Source organism: Aethalodelphis obliquidens, unplaced genomic scaffold, assembly GCF_003676395.1.
Source record: "Aethalodelphis obliquidens isolate GAN/ISIS:26980383/991018 unplaced genomic scaffold, ASM367639v1 scaffold2, whole genome shotgun sequence".
Taxonomy (NCBI): domain Eukaryota; kingdom Metazoa; phylum Chordata; class Mammalia; order Artiodactyla; family Delphinidae; genus Aethalodelphis; species Aethalodelphis obliquidens.
In genome coordinates, this window is record NW_020837946.1 from 13343185 (window position 1) to 13366025 (window position 22841).

The window sequence follows — 22841 nt, forward strand, 5'->3', positions numbered from 1 at the left end:
GTCCTTAGGTCTATTGAAATCTTTAACGGCTTTTTCCCCAAACACTGTTCATCTTTTCTTGTATTCATGATGCCATAAAGAAAAATAAATTAATTTAAAAATTCACATGCACTGTATTCTTCCTCTGTGAAAACAATAGAGAAGGCACCTCCAGTCAGAACAGGGTCTGGATATCATTGTTGAATTGGAATTCTTGTAGAGCACGAGAAGGAATCTCATGAGAAGAAATGCAAAAGTAACCAAAATATTGCTGAAAATTTCCCTGACTTTAACTAAAGGATGTGGAAGTTGCTACCAAGAAAGGGAAGCATAAAACTGCCGCTAAGTGAGAAACTGTATGAACTCTATATGATATGTTCAAAATGAAAATCAGAAGTTCTAGAATAATCCTCATGTATCCCCTGAACGAATGAAGACTGTAACATTGAATAGTAAAACTATTTTTTAAATGATTTTACAAAGCTAAGCACTTCCCACTAAAGACTACACATATTCAGGTCAGTAGTGGGAACATAATTTACTTGGGCCTTCTGAGACTATTAGAAGTAAATCATTTTCATGCCTCCTGGATTAGAAGAATTCTCCTATGTCTGCTACCAATTTAAGCTGATCATTTCTTTTTATGGATTGCTGAGGCTTTAAAATAAAAACTTGGAATTATGGGGAAGTGAAAAATGATATGTGTTCATCTCCCTCATTTTTAGTCTTTAAATTTAAAATTGTGCTATTATCCACTCTTAAGAACCTCATGTTTTTAGTGTCTGTTCATAGGAAGATATTGGAGAGAGACTTTATTTCAGGCTAGAATGTAAAATGTAAAGACTTCACACATTAGAAATAAAAATTGGCACTGAAATTGGTGTTCCTAGGAAACAAGAATGTCATAAAAAAAAGTATGATGTCAAAGGAGCCAAGAATATACAATGGGGAAAGGATAGTCTCTTCAATAAACATTGGGAAAGCTGACAGCAACAAGTAAAAGAATGAAACTAGACTACTATCTTACACCATACATGAAATTAACTAAAAATGAATTTACTACTTGAGTATAAGACCAGAAGCCATAAAACGCCTGGGTAAAAACATAGGCAATAAGCTCCTTGACATTGGTTTTGGCAATGATGTTTTTGGATCTGACTCCAAAAGCAAAGGCAACAAAAGCAAAAATAAACAAATGAGACTACATCAAATTTAAAAGCTTCTGCACAACAAAGGAAATCATCAAAAAAATGAAAAGCAACCTACTGAATGGGAGAAATATTTGCAAATCATATACCTGATAAGGGGTTAATACATAAAATATACAAAGAACTCATACAACTCAGTGGCAAAAAAAAAAAGCCAACAGCGATCTTATTAAAAAATAGGAAGAGGATCTGAATAGACATTTTCCCAGAGAAGACATACAGATGGCCAACTGCTACATGAAAAGATACTCAATGTCACTAATCACCAGGGAAATGCAAATCAAAACCACAATGAATTATCTCCTCACACCTGTTAGAATGGCTATTATGAAAACAACCAGAGATAACAGGTGTTGGTAAGGATGTGGAGAAAATGGAACCCTTGTGCACTCTTGGTAGGAACGTAAACTGGTGTAGCCACTACGAAAAACAGTACGGAGATTCCTCAAAAAATTAAAAATGGAGCTACCATATGATTCAGCAATTCCACTTCTGGGTATTTATTTGAAGAAAACAAAAACACTAATTCGAAAAGATATACACACCCCCATGTTCATTACAGCATTATTTACACTAGCCAAGATACAGAAACAACTTAAGTGTCCACCGATGGATGAAAATGTGGCATATATACACAATGGAATACTATTCGGTGATAAGAAAGAATGAAATCTTGCCACTTTTGACGACATGCGTGGACCTGAAGGGCACTGTGCTGAGTGAAATAAGTCAGAGAAAGACAAAAGCCATATGATCTCACTCATATGTGGAATTCAAAAACAAAACCAGAAAAAAAAAATAGCAAGCTCACAGATACAGAGAACAGACTGATAGTTGTCGGAGGTGAGGTGAAGGGGATCAAAAAGGTACAAACGTCCAGTTATAAAATAAATAAGTCAATGGTAATGGAACGTACAGCTTGGTGACTAGAGTTAACAATACCGTATCGAATATTTGAAAGTTGCCAAGAGAGTAGATCTTAAAAGTCCTCATCACACACAAAAAAATTCTTCATAGCTATGCATGGTAACGATGTCAACTAGACTTATTGTGGTGATTATTTCACAGTATATACAAATACAGAATCATTTTGTACACCTAAAACTAGCATAATGTCATCTGTCAATTATACCTCAATTTAAAAAATGTGAAACAAACAAACAAATATGATGCCACAGGTTTCATTAATCCGCAGGCTAAAATACAGAGATAAGCGACATACTTAAAAGTTTTACCACAGCTGGGTGGATATAAAGAAGAAAATTTCATAGAGTATATTTTGTGATGGATAGAAGATCAATTAAAATGGAACCTATAGGGCTTCCCTGGTGGTGCAGTGGTTGAGAGTCCGCCTGCCAATGCAGGGGACGCGGGTTCGTGCCCCGGTCCGGGAAGATCCCACGTGCCACAGAGCGGCTGGGCCAGTGAGCCATGGCCGCTGAGCCTGCGCGTCCGGAGCCTGTGCTCCGCAACGGGAGAGGCCACAACAGCGAGAGGCCCGCGTACCGCAAAAAAAAAGAAAAGAAAAAAAAAAAAAATGGAACCTGTATAGTTGGGCTGATTTGGAACCAATTTTTTTTAAATAAAAGAACACTTCTTGAGTGTCGACAGTGAGCCAGAATGTGCTGGGTGCCATATGTACATTATCTCATTTAACACACATGACCCCACGGAGTAGGAACTGTTTTCCCTGTTGTATAAAGGAATGCAGAGCATCGAGAGGGTTAGTAACTTGCCCCCAACCTCACTCCAGTCAGGCATCTCCACACTCTTTATATGAGGTATAGGAGGTAATTTGGGTATAGAAATGAGAAATAAGACTGACCAGAAATGACAACTAACGTTGGGTCCAATCACCGGAAGGTGAGGCCCCTGCTGAGCCCTCTGTCTCTGGAGCCCAAAGGCCCTTAGAGACCCACAGTGGTCTTGGGGGAAGAATTTTACCTTCAACAGCCAGAGGTGCTTATCTTTTAATGACATCCAGAAGAGAGAAAGGTCATGCTTAATGGCCCTGCAGATATGAGACTGAGTAGTGATGATGGTTACTTAAGGACAAGGAGGCCGTGCCCTGTGGGTCAGTGGGAAGAGGAACGGGAAAGAAGAGCTCTCAGTAGCACCCATGTCTAAACCCTCCGCCAAGTGTGCTGCAGGGCATTTTCTTACAAGGCTGACCTCCCCTCCTGTCTCTCTGCCTCCCTCACTGTGCTCCAGCCCCACCAGCGGTCCACTCTTGGATGCTGCAAGCCTGATCCTTCCTCAAAACCTTTGCTCGCCATTCCCTGTGCCAGAATGATCTTCCCCCAGATCATCACATGGCTGGCTTCTTCTCATTTTCAACCAAAATGGCCATCTGTGACCACCCCTTCTAAACCTGGCTTCTGCCACCCCTACCTGGATCACTCTTTTCTCCTCTTTAATTTTCTTCCCAACCATTTTCATCCAGGGAAATTACCTTGTTTGTTTATGCTTAATTACCGACTCTCTCCTCCCTTAGAAGGCGAGCTTACTCAGCTTGGGGAGTTATCTTCCGATACGTGGTTGTCATTATTGCAGGTCTTCTATGTGACAGGTACTATCTGGAAACTGGATCATTTAGTGACAAGGAGGAATAGCCTCCAAGAATTAACACAGCTCTCAACTCACAGTGAATTTGATCAAGCAAACAGATTTAAGGAAAGCCAGCAATGGAAAAGCATGCACATTCACCCATCCCACACCCCTAGATATGACCTATATTGACACTCCCTGGTCTGCACATTTTTTTTAATGAACAATAAGGTCTGCATGAATATGACTAAGGATTAATGTAGTTGATTGAGTTTTGCTAGTGACCTCATTGGTTTTATCTGTCATACCTTATGATTTATTTTTGAGTCATAATACTTAAGTGAACTGGAAAGGAAAACTTAAAGTTTGGTTTTATGCAAGAGTTTGGAGACCTCACAAATTGTAATATCGTAACATTTGGGAAATTAAAAAAAAATTTTTTAGTATTTGTATGAAGCCGCCTTCTCTCTTTTCAAAATCATCTGTCCTTCAAACATACCAGGGGAAAGTTCTTGAGAAATTCATACTCACTATTTTCTTTGAGAATAGATATATATATTTTTGCACAATTTCTTAAAATTTTGCTTAGTATTAAAAAAAATTCAGGAAACGTCATTTTTCTTCAACACCTTTAAAAAAATCCCCCCTGTATTTTACTATGCAAATTTTCAAACATACAAAAAATGTTGGAAAACTTATACAATGAACACCCATATTCTCACCATCTAGAATGTATCTTTTACATTTTGCTGGATGTATTTAATGACATTATGCATCCATCCACCCATCCCTCTTGCCATCCACCAGTCCATCTTCTAGTTTGATCATTTCAAATTGAGTTTAAAGTACCAACACACTGTCTGCTGCCTTTCTGAACACTTTAGAATGCATACCATTAACTAGAAACATATATGTTTACAGTTTACTTTTTTTTTCTTTTGAGGGAAACTTTAGGAGGTGAGACACAAGTTGTAAGTGAACCACTGGATGACTTTGACTATGAATACACCTGTGCACCTGAAACCCCTACTGACATAAGGGACGTTATCATCACCTTCAGAGATTTCATAGCTACCCCTTCCTTGTCAGTCCCCACCCCTACTTCCCTCTCTCCCCAGAGACAACCACTGTTCTGATTTTCTTCACCACAGATTGCTATTACATATTCTAGAACTTTATATTCTAGAACTTTAGTTTTTGGAATCATGCTATAGGTATTCCTGTGTTTCTGACTTCTTTGACTCAGCATGATGTTCTGAGTGATATCCATGTTGTTGCACGTATCAGTAGCTCCTTTCCCCTTCTGAGTAACATTCCTTTTGTGTGTGGATCTACCATAGTTTGTTGAGCCGTTCTCCTGTCAATACAGCATTTTCAGCTGAGTTGTGCATAAGTCACTTTAAAATCATGGACTTTTGTGAAACTTTGGCTATCATTTATAGGCTATCTCAGTTGTTGTTTTCAATTCTCTGATGGGAGATTTGTGGAAAAACCCTCACAAGTATTTAACCTTATACACTGAGATTCATGAAAACCCTATTTTGTTTCCTTAATTGTTTGTTATTTCATTGCTAGTTTGAAAGGCTGTTCCTTCTCTCCTTTCTTTACACTTTTATAACTATCTTTGCAAAAATGAGAGTTGGACTGTGGATCATAGCCTCTATTGCAAGCCACAATTATCAAGAACAAATGCCTATAAAATTATTCTTTGGTAAGAAAGAAAAGAAAGGATAAACCATGCTGGCAAAAGAGGACAGAGTAAAGAATTCAGAAACGAATAGAACTGCCTCAAGGTCAAAGGGAGATGGGCAGGAAAGGACTAGCATATAATTTAGGGCCACCCCGGAGCCAAACATTGACCTTCCAGTTCAAGTTTGTCTTTGCTGCCTCATCCTCAGTTTTCCCTACTCATCCCTTTATCTTTCACTTGGGATGTTTCCTTAATAGTGCCTTTACTGCCCTGCCATCATTTTAAGAATCCTGGAACACTCATGTCTCCTCCTCTGCAGACAAATTACTTTGAATAATTGCTCTGAAATAAGCCCTTTGAACCTGCCTCTGAATCTCAGGCAGTGTGTCACCTCTGGAAGGAGTAAGGGTTGAGGAAAGGGTTGTGTTTACGTGCTTTATTTTGCCCATCAAATGAAAAGGCAAAAGGAACTGCTTCTGGTTCAAGGAGCGTCAAGATGTTGTTAAGGAGAAGAGGAGTATTTTTGGTGGGATGGGAAGAATTTCCCAGTGGTCCCAAAAAAACAGTGTGGTCTGTTACCTGTTCTGCCTTCATATAAGGTTGACCCTAACCAAAAGAGGCAGAACAAGTTAACATCAGTGGCAGTTGGCCCAAACTTGAGTATCTCTAAGGTTCTGCAAGAAGGAGAAAGAACTACAGGTACACCAGGATCCTTTGCAAGAGAAAAATGGCTGCAGTCATACTTAACATGCTTATTAAAGATGGTTTGGACTAATCTGTCCTTGATACAGGAAGTATCGTTTCAGAGATAAGGCTTCTGACCCCATCTCTTTCACTATGTGTTTATGTGAGTAACTGTTATGGACTTCGTTTTCTTCTCAGCAAAATAACAAGATTAGACTAGATGTGGATTCCCAGTATTTGTGTCCAAAAGTCTGATTATACACATATACGTTTGAATAAAAAGCAATATGCTACTTAGTACATATTTAGACTTCAGTACAAAATCTCTGTTATCTTGGTATATATTTTTGAGCTTGCAAATAAATCATGGATGAGGAAGGTTGTATTATATATTAATATGTTTTTGAAATTTGGACTAACACATACCCATGCAAGTAAATTCATACACATTAATTAACAAGTATTTATTGATCACTTACCCTTACCATGTTTCTGAACCTGTTGTGATGATAACCTCGAAATACACATTTCCTACCACTCTTCTTTCAAGCCTCTGGCTTTGAAATAAAACTGTTACCATCTGCAACTACTTATCTATGGGTCTTGGGATGTCCTGTCAAGACAGTGGAACCGAAACAAAGTAGAGTAATAAATTGGAATTAGGACTGAAGTGAGACTCTAGATATCATTTATAACACTCAATATCAAGTACTGTGTACCCCAGAATAGCTTTATTTTTATTAGTTATGAATTTTAGTAGCAAGGGACTTTCATTAATTTGAATTTATAGGATAAATTCACAATAATAAGATACTTTTTAAAAACCTATTTAACATGTTGGAGGTGCCTCTTAGGATTTTGATCACCAAAAATGTGTCCTACTGCTAAAAAGAACATCGCCAAGAAGCCTTCCAAAAACAAAAGTTTAAGTTATACCTTTTCATATTATCTCACTTCTGTGATATCCTTGTTCACCTTGCCTCTCAATAATTCAGTCAGCAAACGCATATTGATCATGTCTACAACAGGAAAGAAAAAAGCCGAGTGAGATGTAGATGGGACTTTATTAGAGTCACTGGCTTTAAGAAATGTATAATCTGCTGGAGGGCTAAGACAGGAGTCCAAATAACAGAACCAGGCAAGCATCATAAGAGACGTACGCTCAACATCTACAGGAAGACAGTCCTAATTCTGTAGATCCAGGACACCTTCATGGAAATGACTTTGGGAGCACAAACTCTTGCCAATATCGTTCAGCCTTAAAAAGGAACGAAATCCTGATACACTCCCCAACATGAATGAACCTTGAAGACATTATGCTAAGTGAAATAAGCCAGCCACAAAAAAGACAAATATTGCATGACTCCACTCATATGAAGTACCAAGAATAGTTCATTTCATAGAGATAGAAAGTAGAATGGTAACCCGGGGCTGGGGAAAGGGAAAAATGGGGAATTATTGTTTAATGGGTACAGAGTCAGTTTGGGAATAAAAGTGGTCTGGAGATGGACAGTGGGGATGGTTGTACAGTGTGAATCTACTTAATGCTACTGAACTGTGCACTTAAAAAGAGTTAAAATAGTAATTCTTCTGCTATGTATATTTTACCACAATAGAAAAAACATTGATCAGGTACGGAGGATGTGGTTCTGATCTCAGGCTTTTCTACAGTTTGATAGTGAGGACGGTGTTTTTTGTGCTCTTTCTCTGCTGTGAACTGGGAATGGGCATCTCTGTGTCTTTCAGAAGGAGGGTACAGAATATTTTGAATCCGTTTGAGTCCACTGAATCCCTGTGTGAATGCACGGCTTGGTGATTTTATGAGTACATATATAATATATATATATGTGTGTGTGTACATATACGTATACACATGTATGTATAGACATATGTGAATACATATAAAGAGTCCTTGGTCACTCCCCTTGCTATCTGGAACATCATCAACATAGGAAGCCATTTGTAATGGGAATACTGAATGTGCCCCTGGGCTTTTTTCTCAATAGTCAACTTTTTAGATTGCTTCTACATAATATAAATCATTTTAAAGAAAACACATCTCCCGTGCCACTCTCCGTGTAGGATTTTCTAGTTAGGTATAAAGGAATGCCTGAATTTTGGATGATACTGTCTGGTTTCCATTCAACCATGTGTTATGAGGTAGAATCAAGCCAAGGGAAGTTTATTTCTGTCTTATTTTACCATTTATAGGGCCAAGTGTACACTCTTACTCCTCTGGGCTCGTCAGTGACGCTCTAAGAGGCTTTACTGTGCTACCATGGAAATCCCCAAAGCTAGCACAATTGCTGCTAAGTCATGTTGGTGCAGGCTTCTGGGAGAGGCCAAGGTTAGGGGAGCAGCGCAGCCTGGTGGCCAGAGCCCTGGTGGTTCTTCAAATGACTGTCCTGTAGCCTTGGATATGTCACATAAAAGCAAAAGGGGAAAAAAAAAAAAGATAATGAAAATATCAGTACTTTATATTCCACTTCAAAATGTGGAGGAAGGAAAATATAAATCACCAAGCCCTTAAAATTGTCCCACTTACCTTTGTGTAATTAAAAAGGACATGTGTAAATCTGTATAAATAGTAACTGTGGTTTAAAATGGAGATTTAATTTCTGGAGATAAGAAATAATGGTGTAAGGGGAAAGTTAATACTTCCAAAGGAAATGGGCCCCTCACGAGATTATATTATTTTATAAAAACGTGTAAGGAAGCCACCACAATAGCTGTTACCCAGCTGAAAGCAATGTCTCAAATGACACATCAGAATCTTTTTTTTTTTTTTAATATCAGAGCAGAATACAAACCAGAGAAACTTCCTTCACATTCCTTTGAGGTTGACCATGAAGATGCTGATAAGGATGAAGTAAGTAAATGGTTGAAAGTGAAATGTTTAAAACATGAGGATAATTAGCTCCTGTCTTTCACTAGCGTGTTTCAAATTCAGACCAGTTTCTCCTAAAGCTGCAGTAGCTGTTGGTGTGAAGGCTTTTAGATAAAATGAATCACGTGTGTTTTGAAATTGAACATGATTTCTTAAGATGAGTCAAAGAGAGAAAAAGGAGTCTCGTTTTTAAGCACAGTGTCTAAGATCTGGGATTCACAGAAGATGGCTGTGATGCTAATGATGTCTTCTGTACAGGATACCACTTCTCACTCATCCTCCAAGGGCGGAGGGGGAATGGGAGGAACTGGAGTTTTCAAGTCTGGCTGGCTCTACAAGGGGAATTTTAACAGCACCGTGAATAATACCGTTACCGTTCGGGTAAGGAGACATCAAGACTCATCTTTGTTTCTGCCACCTTTCTTCACTCCCTCCTCCACTTCGGTCACAGAACAGAGGAGAGCCATTTGCATTGAGTTTTATTCATGTCATATTTTATTTATGAGAAAGGAGGATGTTCTTCTCTAGAACAGTGCCCTAGAAACGTAGCACTCTTGAAGGAATTAGAAGTAGTCTAATTGCTGTGAATTTGAACTACCTCCTTACATTTTTTTCCCTTTATTTAGTCATTCAAAAAGCGCTTCTTCCAGCTGACTCAGTTGCCAGATAATTCCTACATCATGAATTTTTACAAAGATGAAAAAATATCCAAAGAACCCAAAGGTTGCATCTTTTTGGATTCCTGTACAGGTGTGGTACAGGTGAGTAGAGATCTCTTTTCCCCCGAGTTTTTTTAATCGAAAAGTGTGTTCATCCAATCATTATTCATTCATTCCAAAAATATGTATGGAGTATCTGATATGAGCTGAGAACTGTTTCAAACTCTAAGGATTCAGTGGAGAGCAAGGCAGCCTAGATACCTGCTTTCACAAAACTCATTTCAATAAAGTAAGGAAAACAGAAAATACGTAAAGAAAGAAATAAACAGAATGGAATGATTAGTAAAATCTGGAATAAAGAAAATAAACAGGGTTACAGAAGGTGGAGAGACGATGGTGAGGTGGCAAAGGAATTTTTATGCTGCAGAAGTGAGAAAAACATTTATGAAGAGAAAATATTTGATCTAGAGGTTAAAGAATAAGCAGGGGCAGCAAATGCAAAGGTCCTGAGGCAAGAGCAAGTCTGCCATACTCAAGGCAAAGAGGAAAATGACCACCTGCGTGGCTGCAGTGTGGAGATCCACCAAGCTAAAGAATTCAGTAAGATTATATGTAAATCACATCGTTCAAAGAAGGCTCTTCATGAATGTTATCTTTATTATTAGGTAATAAGTAATAAGATAGTAAATTTACAGTGTGTAAATACATCATCCTTCTTCAAAGAGCAGGTTTCTTCAAAGGCAAGGATTACATTGATTCTCAAGAGTTAACCTCAGAAACAGACACAGTGCCTGTAACAGACAATACTGTTCTGCAAAGCCTTGGTCCTCAAAGTATTGTCCTTAGTATTAAATTTGACATGGACCACGGTGGCAAAGGGAAGCAAAATAATTCCATAGGCCTCACTTGGACATCTTATTTTCAAAAATTTTATCCTACTTTGATGAAATAGCTATCCTTATTCTCACTCATGTAAAAATTGAAGCAATAAGTGTTTTAGCAGTCTTCCCTCAAATTTCACATTAAGACGCTGGCCCATTTAGGTTGAGGGTCATAGACCACCAGGAACAATTCTTTATCTTATCACCAAACTACAGGCATTCACATAACTTGCTACATGGCTGAGATTACATTTCGGATTAATACCAGGGGCACTCAGATGTGTGAATGCAAAATAGAGTTCTCTTTAGTCACTCAAGCCTAGTCTATTTCTGGATGGTTTATCCATTAAAATCTGGAATTTCTCCAGAAAGTAATAATGCTGCACTTTAAAAGGAAAGAATTAATGAAGTGTCGCTGAGCCCTCCACTAGAAATGAAAGATAACTGCTTTTTACCACAGAGGCCAGCTTTCCTTATGGAAAGGGCAATAAGGATCTTAATGGAGGGTGGAGATAGTTTTCTATTGTTGGTCACAAAGGAGACTCTTTGGCTTTAGAAATATGAAATAATACTTTAACGATAGGTTAAAGATCAATAACTACATTTTACAGACATTGAGCTGAAAAACTTATTTTCTTTTCTATTTGTACTTCCAAACTTGCTCTAGCGAATGAGTCATCATCTTCTAAGAAGTATCATTGTAGCCCTTGTTAGGTATCAAGTTTGCAGAGATATGAATTATTGTGTAATTTCTTCTTCCAAGAACCATGTAACTCTGTTGAACACACAGTTAGTTAGTGCTCTAATCTGACCTTCCACTACAGGTACCTTTTCTCCATCACATCTTAGACTGTGTTTCAGTCTCTGCTTAAGCAGTACCTTGAAAAGAGAATGTCTTCTAAGGAAAACGTAAGCTTGGGGTTTTTACTGGTCGATGTTCGAATCCTAGTTTCACCATTTACTATCTGAGAGCCTTGAGTAAGTTACTCAAGCTCTTTGATTTTTGGTGTCTCATCTGTAAAACCAAAATAAATGTGCTAACGTGATAAGGATCTGGGAGATAGTGTGTCCTCAGCCATCCTTTCCTAGTCTTTCCATTAATTACAAATGTCACAACTTTAAGAGATAAACACCCCATCGTGGGAAAGCCCTTCTAGAAAATATTGATTCACCTTCCTGAAATATCTACCTAAACTTGCTAATTTATCCATTTCTTTCTTCATTCATTCATTCATCCAGCAAACTTATTTAGTGCTTATGACATGCAGGAACTGTGCTTAAGCATTAGGAATTCCCTGCTGAAATCATGACCAGAGAAGGACATAGGCTCATAACTCACTATTACACAGTGTCTCAAGAGCTATAATGGAGCTATAAATGGCACTTTCTATGGAATGTTCTAGGAACATGGAACAGTGATAAACTCTTCTGGGTTGGCTGGAAGGATGCATAGAAAAAATGGGCATATAGGTAGGAATCTCCAAGGTAGATTTTACACCTTCAAGCACAACTGAATAATCCTACTTCACTTTCCAATAGATATTAGCCATTCAAGTACCCGGGAACATGTATTTTATCTTTTAAAGGGTTTGGCTCTGTATCCCTGTATTTGTATTCCTCTTTATCAAGAGCTTGTTACCCTTTATAGAGGGAGGGGCCTTTAGCTTCTTGAGATCACTTTGGGAAGGTAGACATCTAGGTCCCTTGTCACCTTATGTCTGCCAGTTCTTATGTATTTGCTTACAGCTCTTTCTAACTTGTAAGTTTTGCATCTGGAAAAAAAGATACTGAATCAGAGAGTGCAAGTTTAGTCATTGCTCCAGCAAGTTCTCAGGCACAAAATGTGCCTGGAGACGAAACACGTACACACAGAAGCACAAAGCAAATGAATAATAGGATGAGTCAGACCTATTTTGTCAAGAATCATTGTCAGTTGCCCTTGAATAAAACAGAGAAGAGAAACAAAGAGTTTGCCTCAGGAAGTGCTACCTACCACCCAGCATTCTCAGGGCATTCATGCACATAAGAGTCTTGAGTGAACAAGCCTTTTACTTTGCTTCATTCAGACCCATTCTATATCACTGTGCTTTCCTAAGAATAATCCTTGGAATTCTTAGAAATATATTTCAAGGGCGACTTCAAATAGAGAGAAACTCCTACCCAGAGACTTCCGGTGACGTTTATGATTGGAAATTTCCTGGATCTTGGTAAAATAGAGACCTAACAGTAGTTTTCCACTTTTTTGTAGTGTCATCAAACAGTACTAGATCTGTTTCACACCCCTCATTCCCAGTCTGAAGCAGAACTTCCAATTTTTGCTACTTCAGTTTTGATTTGAGACTAAGGCCTATTTGGACCTAAGCTATCCTATCTTGTTCTGTGAGAGTCTTCTCATTCATTCATTCATTCATTTGTCCATCCATCCATTCCAGATCCTGCCACTGCGAAGGGAGTGAATAGCCCAGGAATCCCAGCTACCTAGGGTCCCTACCTCAACAGTGACAATGACTGATGTCACTTGATAGATAAAGGCTTAAATGAGGGTGGTGTGGTGCTGAATGCTATTGATTTCCTCCTAGGTGCTGATCTTCCACCTTGTGGATGTGGGTTCTAAGACAACGGCCTTAGGGGCTTAACCTGAGTCTAGAAAGTCAGATGCCTTCTGCAGCTCAGGCCACTACAGGAAGGAAGTAGGGTCAGCTGTGAGATAACAGGAGCAGCTCAGACTGTGTGTGCCCATATAAAGGCAGTCAAACTGGGAGGGAAAACAATGTGTACCTCCCAAGGAAAATAAATTTAGAAGCCAACTATGACCTATAAACCCCCCATTAGCAAACCTTGGCTGTAAAGAATCTGACTTCCCATGATAACAATAAAAACCAGAATGACACCTGTAATCTTCTTCATCTAATACATTATTTGACAACAGTTGATGGAACATGCATTATTACTGTCCCAATTTATTAAAATAAAACTCAGCGAGATAAAGCGGCTTGCCCAAGTCACAGAGCTAATAAATGGAAAAATTACATTTGAGGCAGAAGAATGTCCAGAGTTACAGAAAGATGCCCAAGGAAATGCTTTGGTGATCATACATCCAGTGGGCATGCTTGCATAGATACATACATTCATCCTACATAAGCCTCATAGGCAGAAGAAACACTACAAAGATAGATGCTGGTGTGTCATTTAAGCAGTGAGTTTTGGATGTAAGATTTATTTCAGCAAATATATATGGAAACTTTTGCTTTGTGCAAAGCACTGTGGGAAAGCCAAACATGAATTAGATGTGGTTTGTGTCTTCAAAGAACTTCCGGCCTGTGGGAGAACAGAACAGATATAGCACATGCCTGAGTAATTAAACACGAGTGACACATCTCAAACAATAGGTTCGATAACATATGAAAGAAGGATATTACATTTATCACTGCATGATGTTACCTTACATTATACATATGTAATATATATATTGCTTATTTTTTCCTGACATTACATAACACTAGAATGTAAGTTCAATGAGGGCAAGCAGTTCGCTTGAACATTTTTAATGCTCTGTACTTGGCACATAGAAGGTAGCCAATATATCTTGGTCGAATGAATGAACAAATAAGCATACAGAGAATGGAAAGGACTGCATGGATGGTAGCCATCAATACCAGTAACCTGGATTTGATGTTGTGTGTTTCCTCTTAAAACTCTTCTCTTGTTAAGGCAAAATTCTGTAAAAGATGCTAGCCACATAATAGGTACAGTGGCATATTTTGCTCGAATAACTTCCTTCAATATTCAGTCCTCCATTGGCTTTGGTGATTTTATTGGAGTGTCTATTTCAAAACTTTTCCAGATGAATATTGTGGAAAGAGACCAGTTTGCCACAACTCCTTAAGCACACCATGTGGCATTAGGACATATTTCCAGTTTCCTTTTATTTATGAAGTCACGTAGATAGACTGTGGTGACCTTGAATGAACAAAGTAGTTTCATCGGTCGCAAAGGATACTGATTTCAGGGAAATAAAGGAAAATTTGAGGAGTAATAAGAAAACGATTACTTCTTGATTATCATTTTAATGACTTAAAATTGCATTTCAAGATTATAAAAATGACCCATTGGTTTTCTGCTTTGGGTTTTTCTTTTTTGCTGTTTTATACGCCGTTATCTTGGAGATTACGGAGAGTGAGATGGAAAACCACTTAGGCATCGTAATCTTCCCCAACATAAGCTTCTCTGCACTGCAAGTAGTTCTGTTTCACTCCAAGGAGAAAAAGATAATTTGGCTTTTGAGAAGTTGTGAATAGAATATTTATTTCATTTATAAATATCCCTTTTTGAGAAACAAGGGCTTGTTATACTTTGCTCAAATTTTTTAAAAAATTTAATATATAATACTGTTGAAGTTGGCAATCACATTTAATTCATTTAGTACAGAAGGCAATTTAGGAAATCAAGTTTTGTTCTTATTTTGTCATGTTTGTTATTAGTTCCTTGACAGCTGCATTTGAAAGCAGGTTGCAGCTCAATCCACTTTTAATTTGGACCCAGTATAAGTACTGTACATAGCTTTGCATCTGCCTGTCCCCATTGTTTACAGCATCAAATTAGTCAAGCAGATTCTTTCTTTTATTTTCAAGACAACCCTGAGACTTGTTTGCATTCTACTATCCTCAGATGCTTTAGATCTGCTCTGAACTCTGGACATTTCTAGTTCTTTCCTGAGTGTCTATTTCTGTTCCTGTTGCTTTTTGAAGGATACAATACTATCATAGCAACGTGTCTCTTTTATACCTGCTCTCGGCCGTCTGTCTTTGCCCTCAGACCCTCTGTGTCAGTGCAGGTCACAGGCGGTTTTATGGACCTCCTTCTTCAGCACCCCAGGAAATGTGCGGGAGTGTGTGTGGAGGGAGTCTGCCCCACTCCTCATGAGGCAAGCATAGCTTTTAAGAATTTGCATTCTTAAAGAAGCTACCTGGAGGTTTGCTTTGCACAGGACCACCCCGCCTCTGTTTACACCGCAGCCAAAATGATCTCAAAATGCAACTGTGGTCTTTTACTAGTCAAGTCATCCTTTCTGTATTCTCACAGAACACAGAGGGTGCTGCAAGAATAGTAGTATTCTCAACACACCATTGTAAAGCAATTATACTCCAATAAAGATGTTAAAAAAAAAAAAAGAATAGTAGTATTCTCATGTTGCAGTAACAATCCTGTTCTCAAAAAGAATTTTTATACCTTGATTTCATACGTCTTCTTCAATACATTCATACAAAAGTTAAGTACATTTATCTTCCAGTTTCACATTTGGGTGATTAATTGGTTAGCACCCATCGGCCCTGTTCCAACACCTTGTCTGTTTTTGCCCAGCACAAAATGTAAACACGAGAGAACCTCTTTAAGAATGAATACTGTCACTGCACTGAGGATAACTAGTGAGCTTCTGCCCTTATCAGGCTCACGGGCTATTGAAAATGGCAGCCTGCAAGTGAGTCATTACAGGGCAAAGAAATAATTAAAATTGACAATAATACGAAAGTATGGACACGAGCAAAGAGCTTGTCCTTGGCAGAGTCTAGAAAGTGTCATGTGAGCTGTGATATTCCACAGTGAGGATCACAGTTAGCTTTTTAGCTAATTCTTCTTTCTCCTTCAATTCCCAATTTTTACTTTTTCTTGAGTCTTGTATGATGCCCTGCTGTCTACTTTCAGAAACCAGAACATCCCAGGTCGTGGTTACCCATGTGGTGTGTGATTGTGCCAGGCAGGTGGCAAAGAAGGAGAAGGGCATCTGATGAGCATCTTCTTTGTGGCTGGTCATCTCAGGGGATGTTACAGGATAAAGGGATTACTTCCTGTCTCCACCACTTGCTGCCCGTGTATCCCAAGCATATTTTCATTTGTCTTCCCAAGCCTCATTGTTACCATATGTTAAATGGAATGATACAGTTTCTCTCATAGAGTTATTATGAGATTTAAATAAAATGGTGACTGAAATGGTCAGCACAGTGCCAGGTATATAGACGACAAGTGTTTAGTAAGTGTCGTGTTTGTAGTAGTAGCCGTACTGTTGTGGAAGCTGAAAGGAGAACGCTATTTGGGGACGTTTTTAAGAGCCTCCCAAAGAAAGAGAACACGACCAGGAGTATATTAAAAATTATTCTTTCTTGGGCTTCCCTGGTGGCACAGTGGTTGAGAGTCCGCCTGCCGATGCAGGGGGCACGGATTCGTGCCCCGGTCCGGGAAGATCCCACATGCCGCGGAGCGGCTGGGCCCGTGAGCCATGGCCGCTGAGCCTGCGCGTCCGGAGCCTGTGCTCCGCAACGGGAGAGGCCACAACAGTGAGAGGCCCGCGTACCGCAAAAACAAACAAACAAACAAACAAACAAATTATTCTTTCTTGCCACCAAGAAATAGCAATCCTGTTCTCAGAAAGAATTTATACCTTGATGTTTAGCCGCAACCCCGCACTATAGTGCCGCTGTCATCTTAGGGTTCTATTATTGTTTGTATTTTACTTATCTTAATTGTGTAGGCTTTGCTTTATTACAGTTGTGAGTTCTCTAAAGGCGTTAGAACAGTGTGGGTAAGAGTTGAATACTTGTGTCAGAGGTACCTAGGAGTGAATTAAATGTGGAACATCTTCAGAAGTTCTTACAGCCACCGCAGGTTATATAACACTAGTTTATATCATCAGGGGAAGTTTCTACTTTGCATTTGTATTTCTCATCTCATGGCAGGAATATATAAAACTGCTGTAATAATCTGCTTTTGTATTTCCTCTACTTTAAATGTGCTTCTTTGATCTTTAAACAGCTCACTTCTTTTTACAGATTTCACCTTCTGTGAAAGTTCAATCTAGAGTAGCTACTCATCCCATCAGACCATTTTAATTCTCTGCACAACAGAGAATCTTTGTTTTTCATTTGTTTGTTCATTTCTTCAATCATTCATTCATTCCCAACGAGAAGAACCTCTTCTGTCCCATTTATAAGATATGACTGTTTTGAACACACTGTTGTTGAATCCTTCTGTGTGAGAGCACTGGTACAGGACAGAGTGGTGACCCAGCTCTCATGGAGGCAGATATAAGGGAGGACTATACTGTTCAAACAAACAAATGAAAGTGAATAAGCATGTAATCCCAAATTGTTGTCAGTGCCCCGGAGGACAAGAACCTTGTCCTAACTGGGGAACTGGGGAAGGTTCACTGAGCAAGGATAAATTCACTTGAGATCTGAAGAGTGAATACAAGTCACGTAAGCACTTGAAGGGCAAACATCGTGCTGTGTGCGTGAACCCATGCATGGTGATTTGGGATGGGAGGGTTGTTTCAGGCCTTTGTGGCAGCAACAAAGCCTATGATGGGAGCACATCCAGGGAACTAGAACAAAGCCTCGTGGGTTGGTCACAAAATGCAAAGTAGAGATGTCAAGTTCGAGAAAAGTCTGGAGGTTGGTGGAGAAGCCAGAGACAGGAATTGGGGGTCCCTGGCATATGGATGTCATTTAAAGCCATTGGCCCAGAGGAGAAAGGAAGGAGTCTAAGGCAGAGCTGAGGTCAGCATGACAAGTCAGCAAGATAAGGAAGAGCCAGTAGAGGTGACTGAAAAGTGGTGGCCATTCAGGAGGAAAGGAAACTAGCGTAGAGTGTAGTCATGGAGAAACCCAGAGAGAGATGGGTTTCAAGAAGCCACTGTGTTAATTCTGATGAGAGGTCAAGGAAGATATGAAGAAAGAGATGTCCTTGGGTAATACAGCAGCATAGAGTTTGTTGGTGATCTTGGCAAGTGCTGCCTCTGGGATACGATGGGGTCAAAAACCCAACTGGAGTGAGTTGTAGACAGAACACAAGGTGAGGAAGTGAAGGCAGCAACTCAAAGCAACTATTTGAAGAAGCTTAGAATATACTCCTCCACCTGCCTGAAGATGAAATTTTTGAGCCAACATGCTCATCCAATCAAGAAAAATGTACAAAAAGGCTCGAAAGAAACCAAACGAAATGATTCTTATCCAGCTAAATTTTTGTCTTGTTTTGGAAGATCTCCTTGAGGTCATCTACTCATGAGGAAAGACCCCGTAAAAAGCGTCTCCCACTCTCTAAGACTTGGTATCTGGTGTTTTTCTTTCTTTTCATGCCACAGAATAACAGACTAAGAAAATATGCCTTCGAATTGAAAATGAATGACCTGACCTATTTTGTGCTGGCGGCTGAAACGGAGTCAGATATGGAGGAGTGGATCCACACCCTGAGCCGCATCCTGCAGATCAGTCCTGAGGGCCCCCCTCAGGGCAGAAGGAGCACCGAGCTCATGGAGCTGGGGCTGGGTGAGCGCTTGCACACCCGCCTCCCTTCCCTCGCGAAGTGCGCATTTGGTTCATTTCAGCTGCTACTAACCCTGGTAGCCGTCAGGTGTAGCTCTTCCAACCCTGAGCTATTCGCTCCGGGAAATCACCCATAAACCTTTACTTTTACTCAATAGTGAGAGTCACCACACAGAGGTATGATTCTGAGTTGCCAGGCAATGCTTTGAGGCTGACATCCAGCCAATGATGTTAGGAACCATCGGTCAGCGGTATTAAAAATATACCCATGTCTGATGGAGTGTTAGAGGGGAGACTCTGTGTTTTATAGCCTTTCATTAAATTTAATTAATGAACATAATACTCTGTAATGGCAAATATGCATTCTTTCCTTTTAGTTGAAAGGCATCTTTCACGTGTGCTTTTGACCCCACTGAGATCAGCCTAGTTGTGGAAGTTCCATGAATTTTGCATGGTATTCGAGATTTTTATAAAACAGATTTTTTTTCTGCCCATCCTAATTCTTTCGTATAATTCTAATCCAGGCTAGGCAAAGAGAAGAGAACAAGAGAGAGGAAAGAGAGGATGAAAAGTAGGGGAGAAAACAGGTCTGTAGCCACATCGAAGACAAGTTCACCTTCAGAGTCAGTGATCCTAAAGGAAAATTACTTTAAGACATTTTTCATAGCACATGATATGTTATTTTAAGTCTTTAAGTTCTGATAGTCTGTGTATCATATGAGAGAGTCATGAGATAATAAGGAAGAAAATTATGGTTGACTTTAATACAACTGCTATATATCACAGTAAGTGTTTTACATTCATGATTTGCTTACTAATGATCAACTAGAATATTAATGTTTACAGAGTCTTAGAGAGTTTAACTGAAGCTAGAATGTGGGTTTTACATTGATGGCCTAAGAGTCAGAATTATCCAAAATATATTCATATATAAGAAAACTGTAGTATGCATTAATGAACTGCGACAAAACAACCTCAAGTATAAATGTAGTATTGTAAGGGTCCATAGTTCTTATGGGCACAGGATGGTGTCATGGAGAGTGTCCCAAAATGAGCACCAGGACATCTGATTTCCAGGCCCAGTTCATCTAACAATACGGAATACTAGAGCCAGGACACAGTGAAGCCACCTCCTCACCAATATCCATCCCCCATCGCTCTGGAGTCTAACCCAGTTGTTATATGTCACAGGCTAGAGAAAGGAATGATTCATGAGAACTGTTTAATAACCCAGTCTTGGTGTATCTTTTCAAGATTCCCTGGATAATTCTATAACGTGTGAATGCACACCGGAGGAAACAGATTCTTCAGAGAACAACCTACACCCAGACTTCACAAAAGTAATAACGCTGACATTTTTCTATGAAAATAAATTCGAATTACTTATTGTTTATTGCTTTCATGGAAAAGATATAAATGCTTTCTTCGAAGATTTAGACTAAGAAACACAACAGTCAGAAAACAAAAGCATGTTTCTATAAGATTGTGGAGTGTTCATGGATGATATTAAAGCAGTGCTGATACTAAGGGGCTATTTCTTGGCCGTGTGGATGGAGCTGGGCCGTAAGTTTCTGGCTATTTAGATACTAAGAACTAACACAGTTTTCTCTGTAGTACCTCACAGAAACTGAAGAGATTGTCAAAGCAACTCGAAACGCGGAGAGGCTAAATCTGTTCTTGCTGGATCCAGATATAGATGTAAGTCGGAATTCTCTCCAAGCAGACATGAACTTGATTCGTACAGTTGTGGTTTATAATTTAGAATCTCTTTTCTTATGATGGGTGTTTGTTGAGTAAAACTTCCCAAACTTTTTTAGAGCTTGAAACTTCAGAAGAAGGATCTTTTAGAACCTGAGTTTGTGATCAAACCATTTGAAGAAAAAGCTGCTAAGAGAATCATGATCATTTGTAAAGCTCTCAACTTAAGTCTCCAGGGATGTGTTACAGAGAATGAAAACGATCCCGCAACAAATGTAAGTTTCTCTTCTGTTACATCCTATAGATCGGCCAACATCACACCACCCTCGTTAAAATCTTTTATTCAATTCTTGATCTTTCCAGGCACTGAGTTCACACCCTCAATTGTACCAAGGGTATGATTGACAGCATTTTTCCACATGAAAAAGTGCACAAGTTATGAAGTGGAATTGTCAGGACACTGCCATAGAATTTCCCTTTTAACTTAAAGAAGTATCGAAGGGATTATGCTCTAGGGTTCTTTCCATTAAATCAGCACAGTGGTTCAGAGTTTCCAAAGATATTGTTTGTATCTTCTTGGAACTTGAGATGGCTTTTAAATTGATATTTTTATTTTAATATTTATGTGTTAATTTTCATGTATATTAGAGAATATTTATAATGAGCAAATCAACCCTGTGTTTTCACAGCTACTGCTGCTTATGACAAGGCTAAATAGTGAATCAAGTAAAATAATACTATATAAATATTAAATAAATAATACACGTAAATGGTAGGGAGAAAAAGGTGCTTCACTGATATTTGGGAAACATCACTGTGCTCATTAAATCCATACAAGATTCCTCTTCTTACCAAGTGGGCTCTCTCGAGAGTTCACTCTTAGTATTCTAGGGGACAATTCTATACTAATTGTAAATGTATGTGTGGGAAGGGGACATTTTGTGAGCATAAATATTATTAAAGGTTGAACTATAAAAAAGGGAATAAAAAGCACTCATAATCCTAACATCAAAAATCATTGTTAATATATTGGTGTGTTCCCTTTCATTCTTTGTTAATGCGTTCTGTCCTCATTTCTCATAAAGCATCCCTCAATTGTCATCTTTCACCTTAAAGAAGAAAACTTATTTCCAGATCCATGATACAAGCCACATTTGCTTTTAAAAGGTAGAAACAGCATTAAGTTTTCTCTGCAGATTGCACACACAATCCTGTACATGCCTTTATTTATGATGTAGTAAAACGAGCCTCGTTAGTTTGACAGTGAGTTGCTGGCAAAATGGGTGAACTCTTTCGAAAGACTGTAACCTACTGCCCTTGGGTCTTCAGGCACCTCACTGGTTGTCTGAGCCCCCTTCTTCCTGGTGTAATAGCAGGACAACGGTACATGCTATGGACCTCAGGAGAATGAGGAGAATCAAGTAACAAATGCCTGACTTTCCCACTTACAAGTTGTTCCATGCTGGGCAAGTGGCTTAACTTCAGTCTCCTCTTCTGAAAATGGGGAAAATAATAAGACTATTTCAAATAGCCGTTGTGAAGATTAAATATGGTGCCCGGCGCAGAGCAAGCATTCATTAAATATTAACTCTTATTCTAATATCTGGGAAATTGCTTTGAAATTTGTAAATACGATGCATGCAAGGTATTGATGTTTTCAATGTTACCTGTGAGATTCTTGTTGACAAGTAAGCTAAAATTGAGATTAGTTGCCAGTAAGAATCTTCCTCCAAAATGAAGCTTCCTCATGTTTTATAACTGTAACTGTGCACTAGGTTATGTGAGACTGAAAGCAGTTGAAGTTGAGTTAACTCATTCTCCAGCAAATATTTATTCAGTGCACCTACTAGACCCAGACTTGTTCTAAGTACTGGATAAACAGCAGGGAACGAAATCAACAAGGTCCCTAGCCTCTTGAAGACTAGATTCTTTTGGAAAAGGACCGAAGTAAATAAGGAAACGAATAAATTAACAAGATAATTGCACATTGTGCAAAGTTCTTTAAAATAAATCAATATAAAGAGATGTGATACAGAGGAACTGGGAAGAAGGCTGCTGTAGGTGGGGGGCCATGGGAGACCTCTCTGAGCGGGTGACATTTGAACAGAGACCAAAGGTTGAGAAGGATAAAACGTCAGGTCAGGGCAAAAGATTCCAAGCAGAAGAAAGAACAAGCGTGAATGCCCTGAGACAGTTAAGTCTTGGCAAGTTCTGGGAACTGAAAGGAGATAGTGAGGGGAAGGGCAGACCAAGATGCGGTGGGAGAAACAGTACAGGGTAAGATTAGGTAGGG

At 39.1% G+C, this 22841-nt stretch overlaps 1 protein-coding gene across 12 annotated transcripts in view; it reads left to right on the forward strand.

Moving 5' to 3' along the window:
* DOCK10 (dedicator of cytokinesis 10) overlaps positions 1-22841 on the forward strand; it is a 280915-nt gene that overhangs the window by 160349 nt on the left and 97725 nt on the right. For all 12 annotated transcript variants that reach the window (XR_003435547.1, XR_003435550.1, XM_027119931.1 and 9 more), the window contains exons 5-11: positions 8905-8977; positions 9254-9376; positions 9622-9756; positions 18670-18853; positions 20105-20190; positions 20465-20548; positions 20668-20823. Coding sequence is in view for 10 of the 12 variants with exons in the window: in XM_027119931.1 (XP_026975732.1) it covers positions 8905-8977; positions 9254-9376; positions 9622-9756; positions 18670-18853; positions 20105-20190; positions 20465-20548; positions 20668-20823 (841 nt within the window). In the remaining 2 variants the exon portion in view is untranslated. The remainder of the gene's footprint in view (positions 1-8904; positions 8978-9253; positions 9377-9621; positions 9757-18669; positions 18854-20104; positions 20191-20464; positions 20549-20667; positions 20824-22841) is intronic.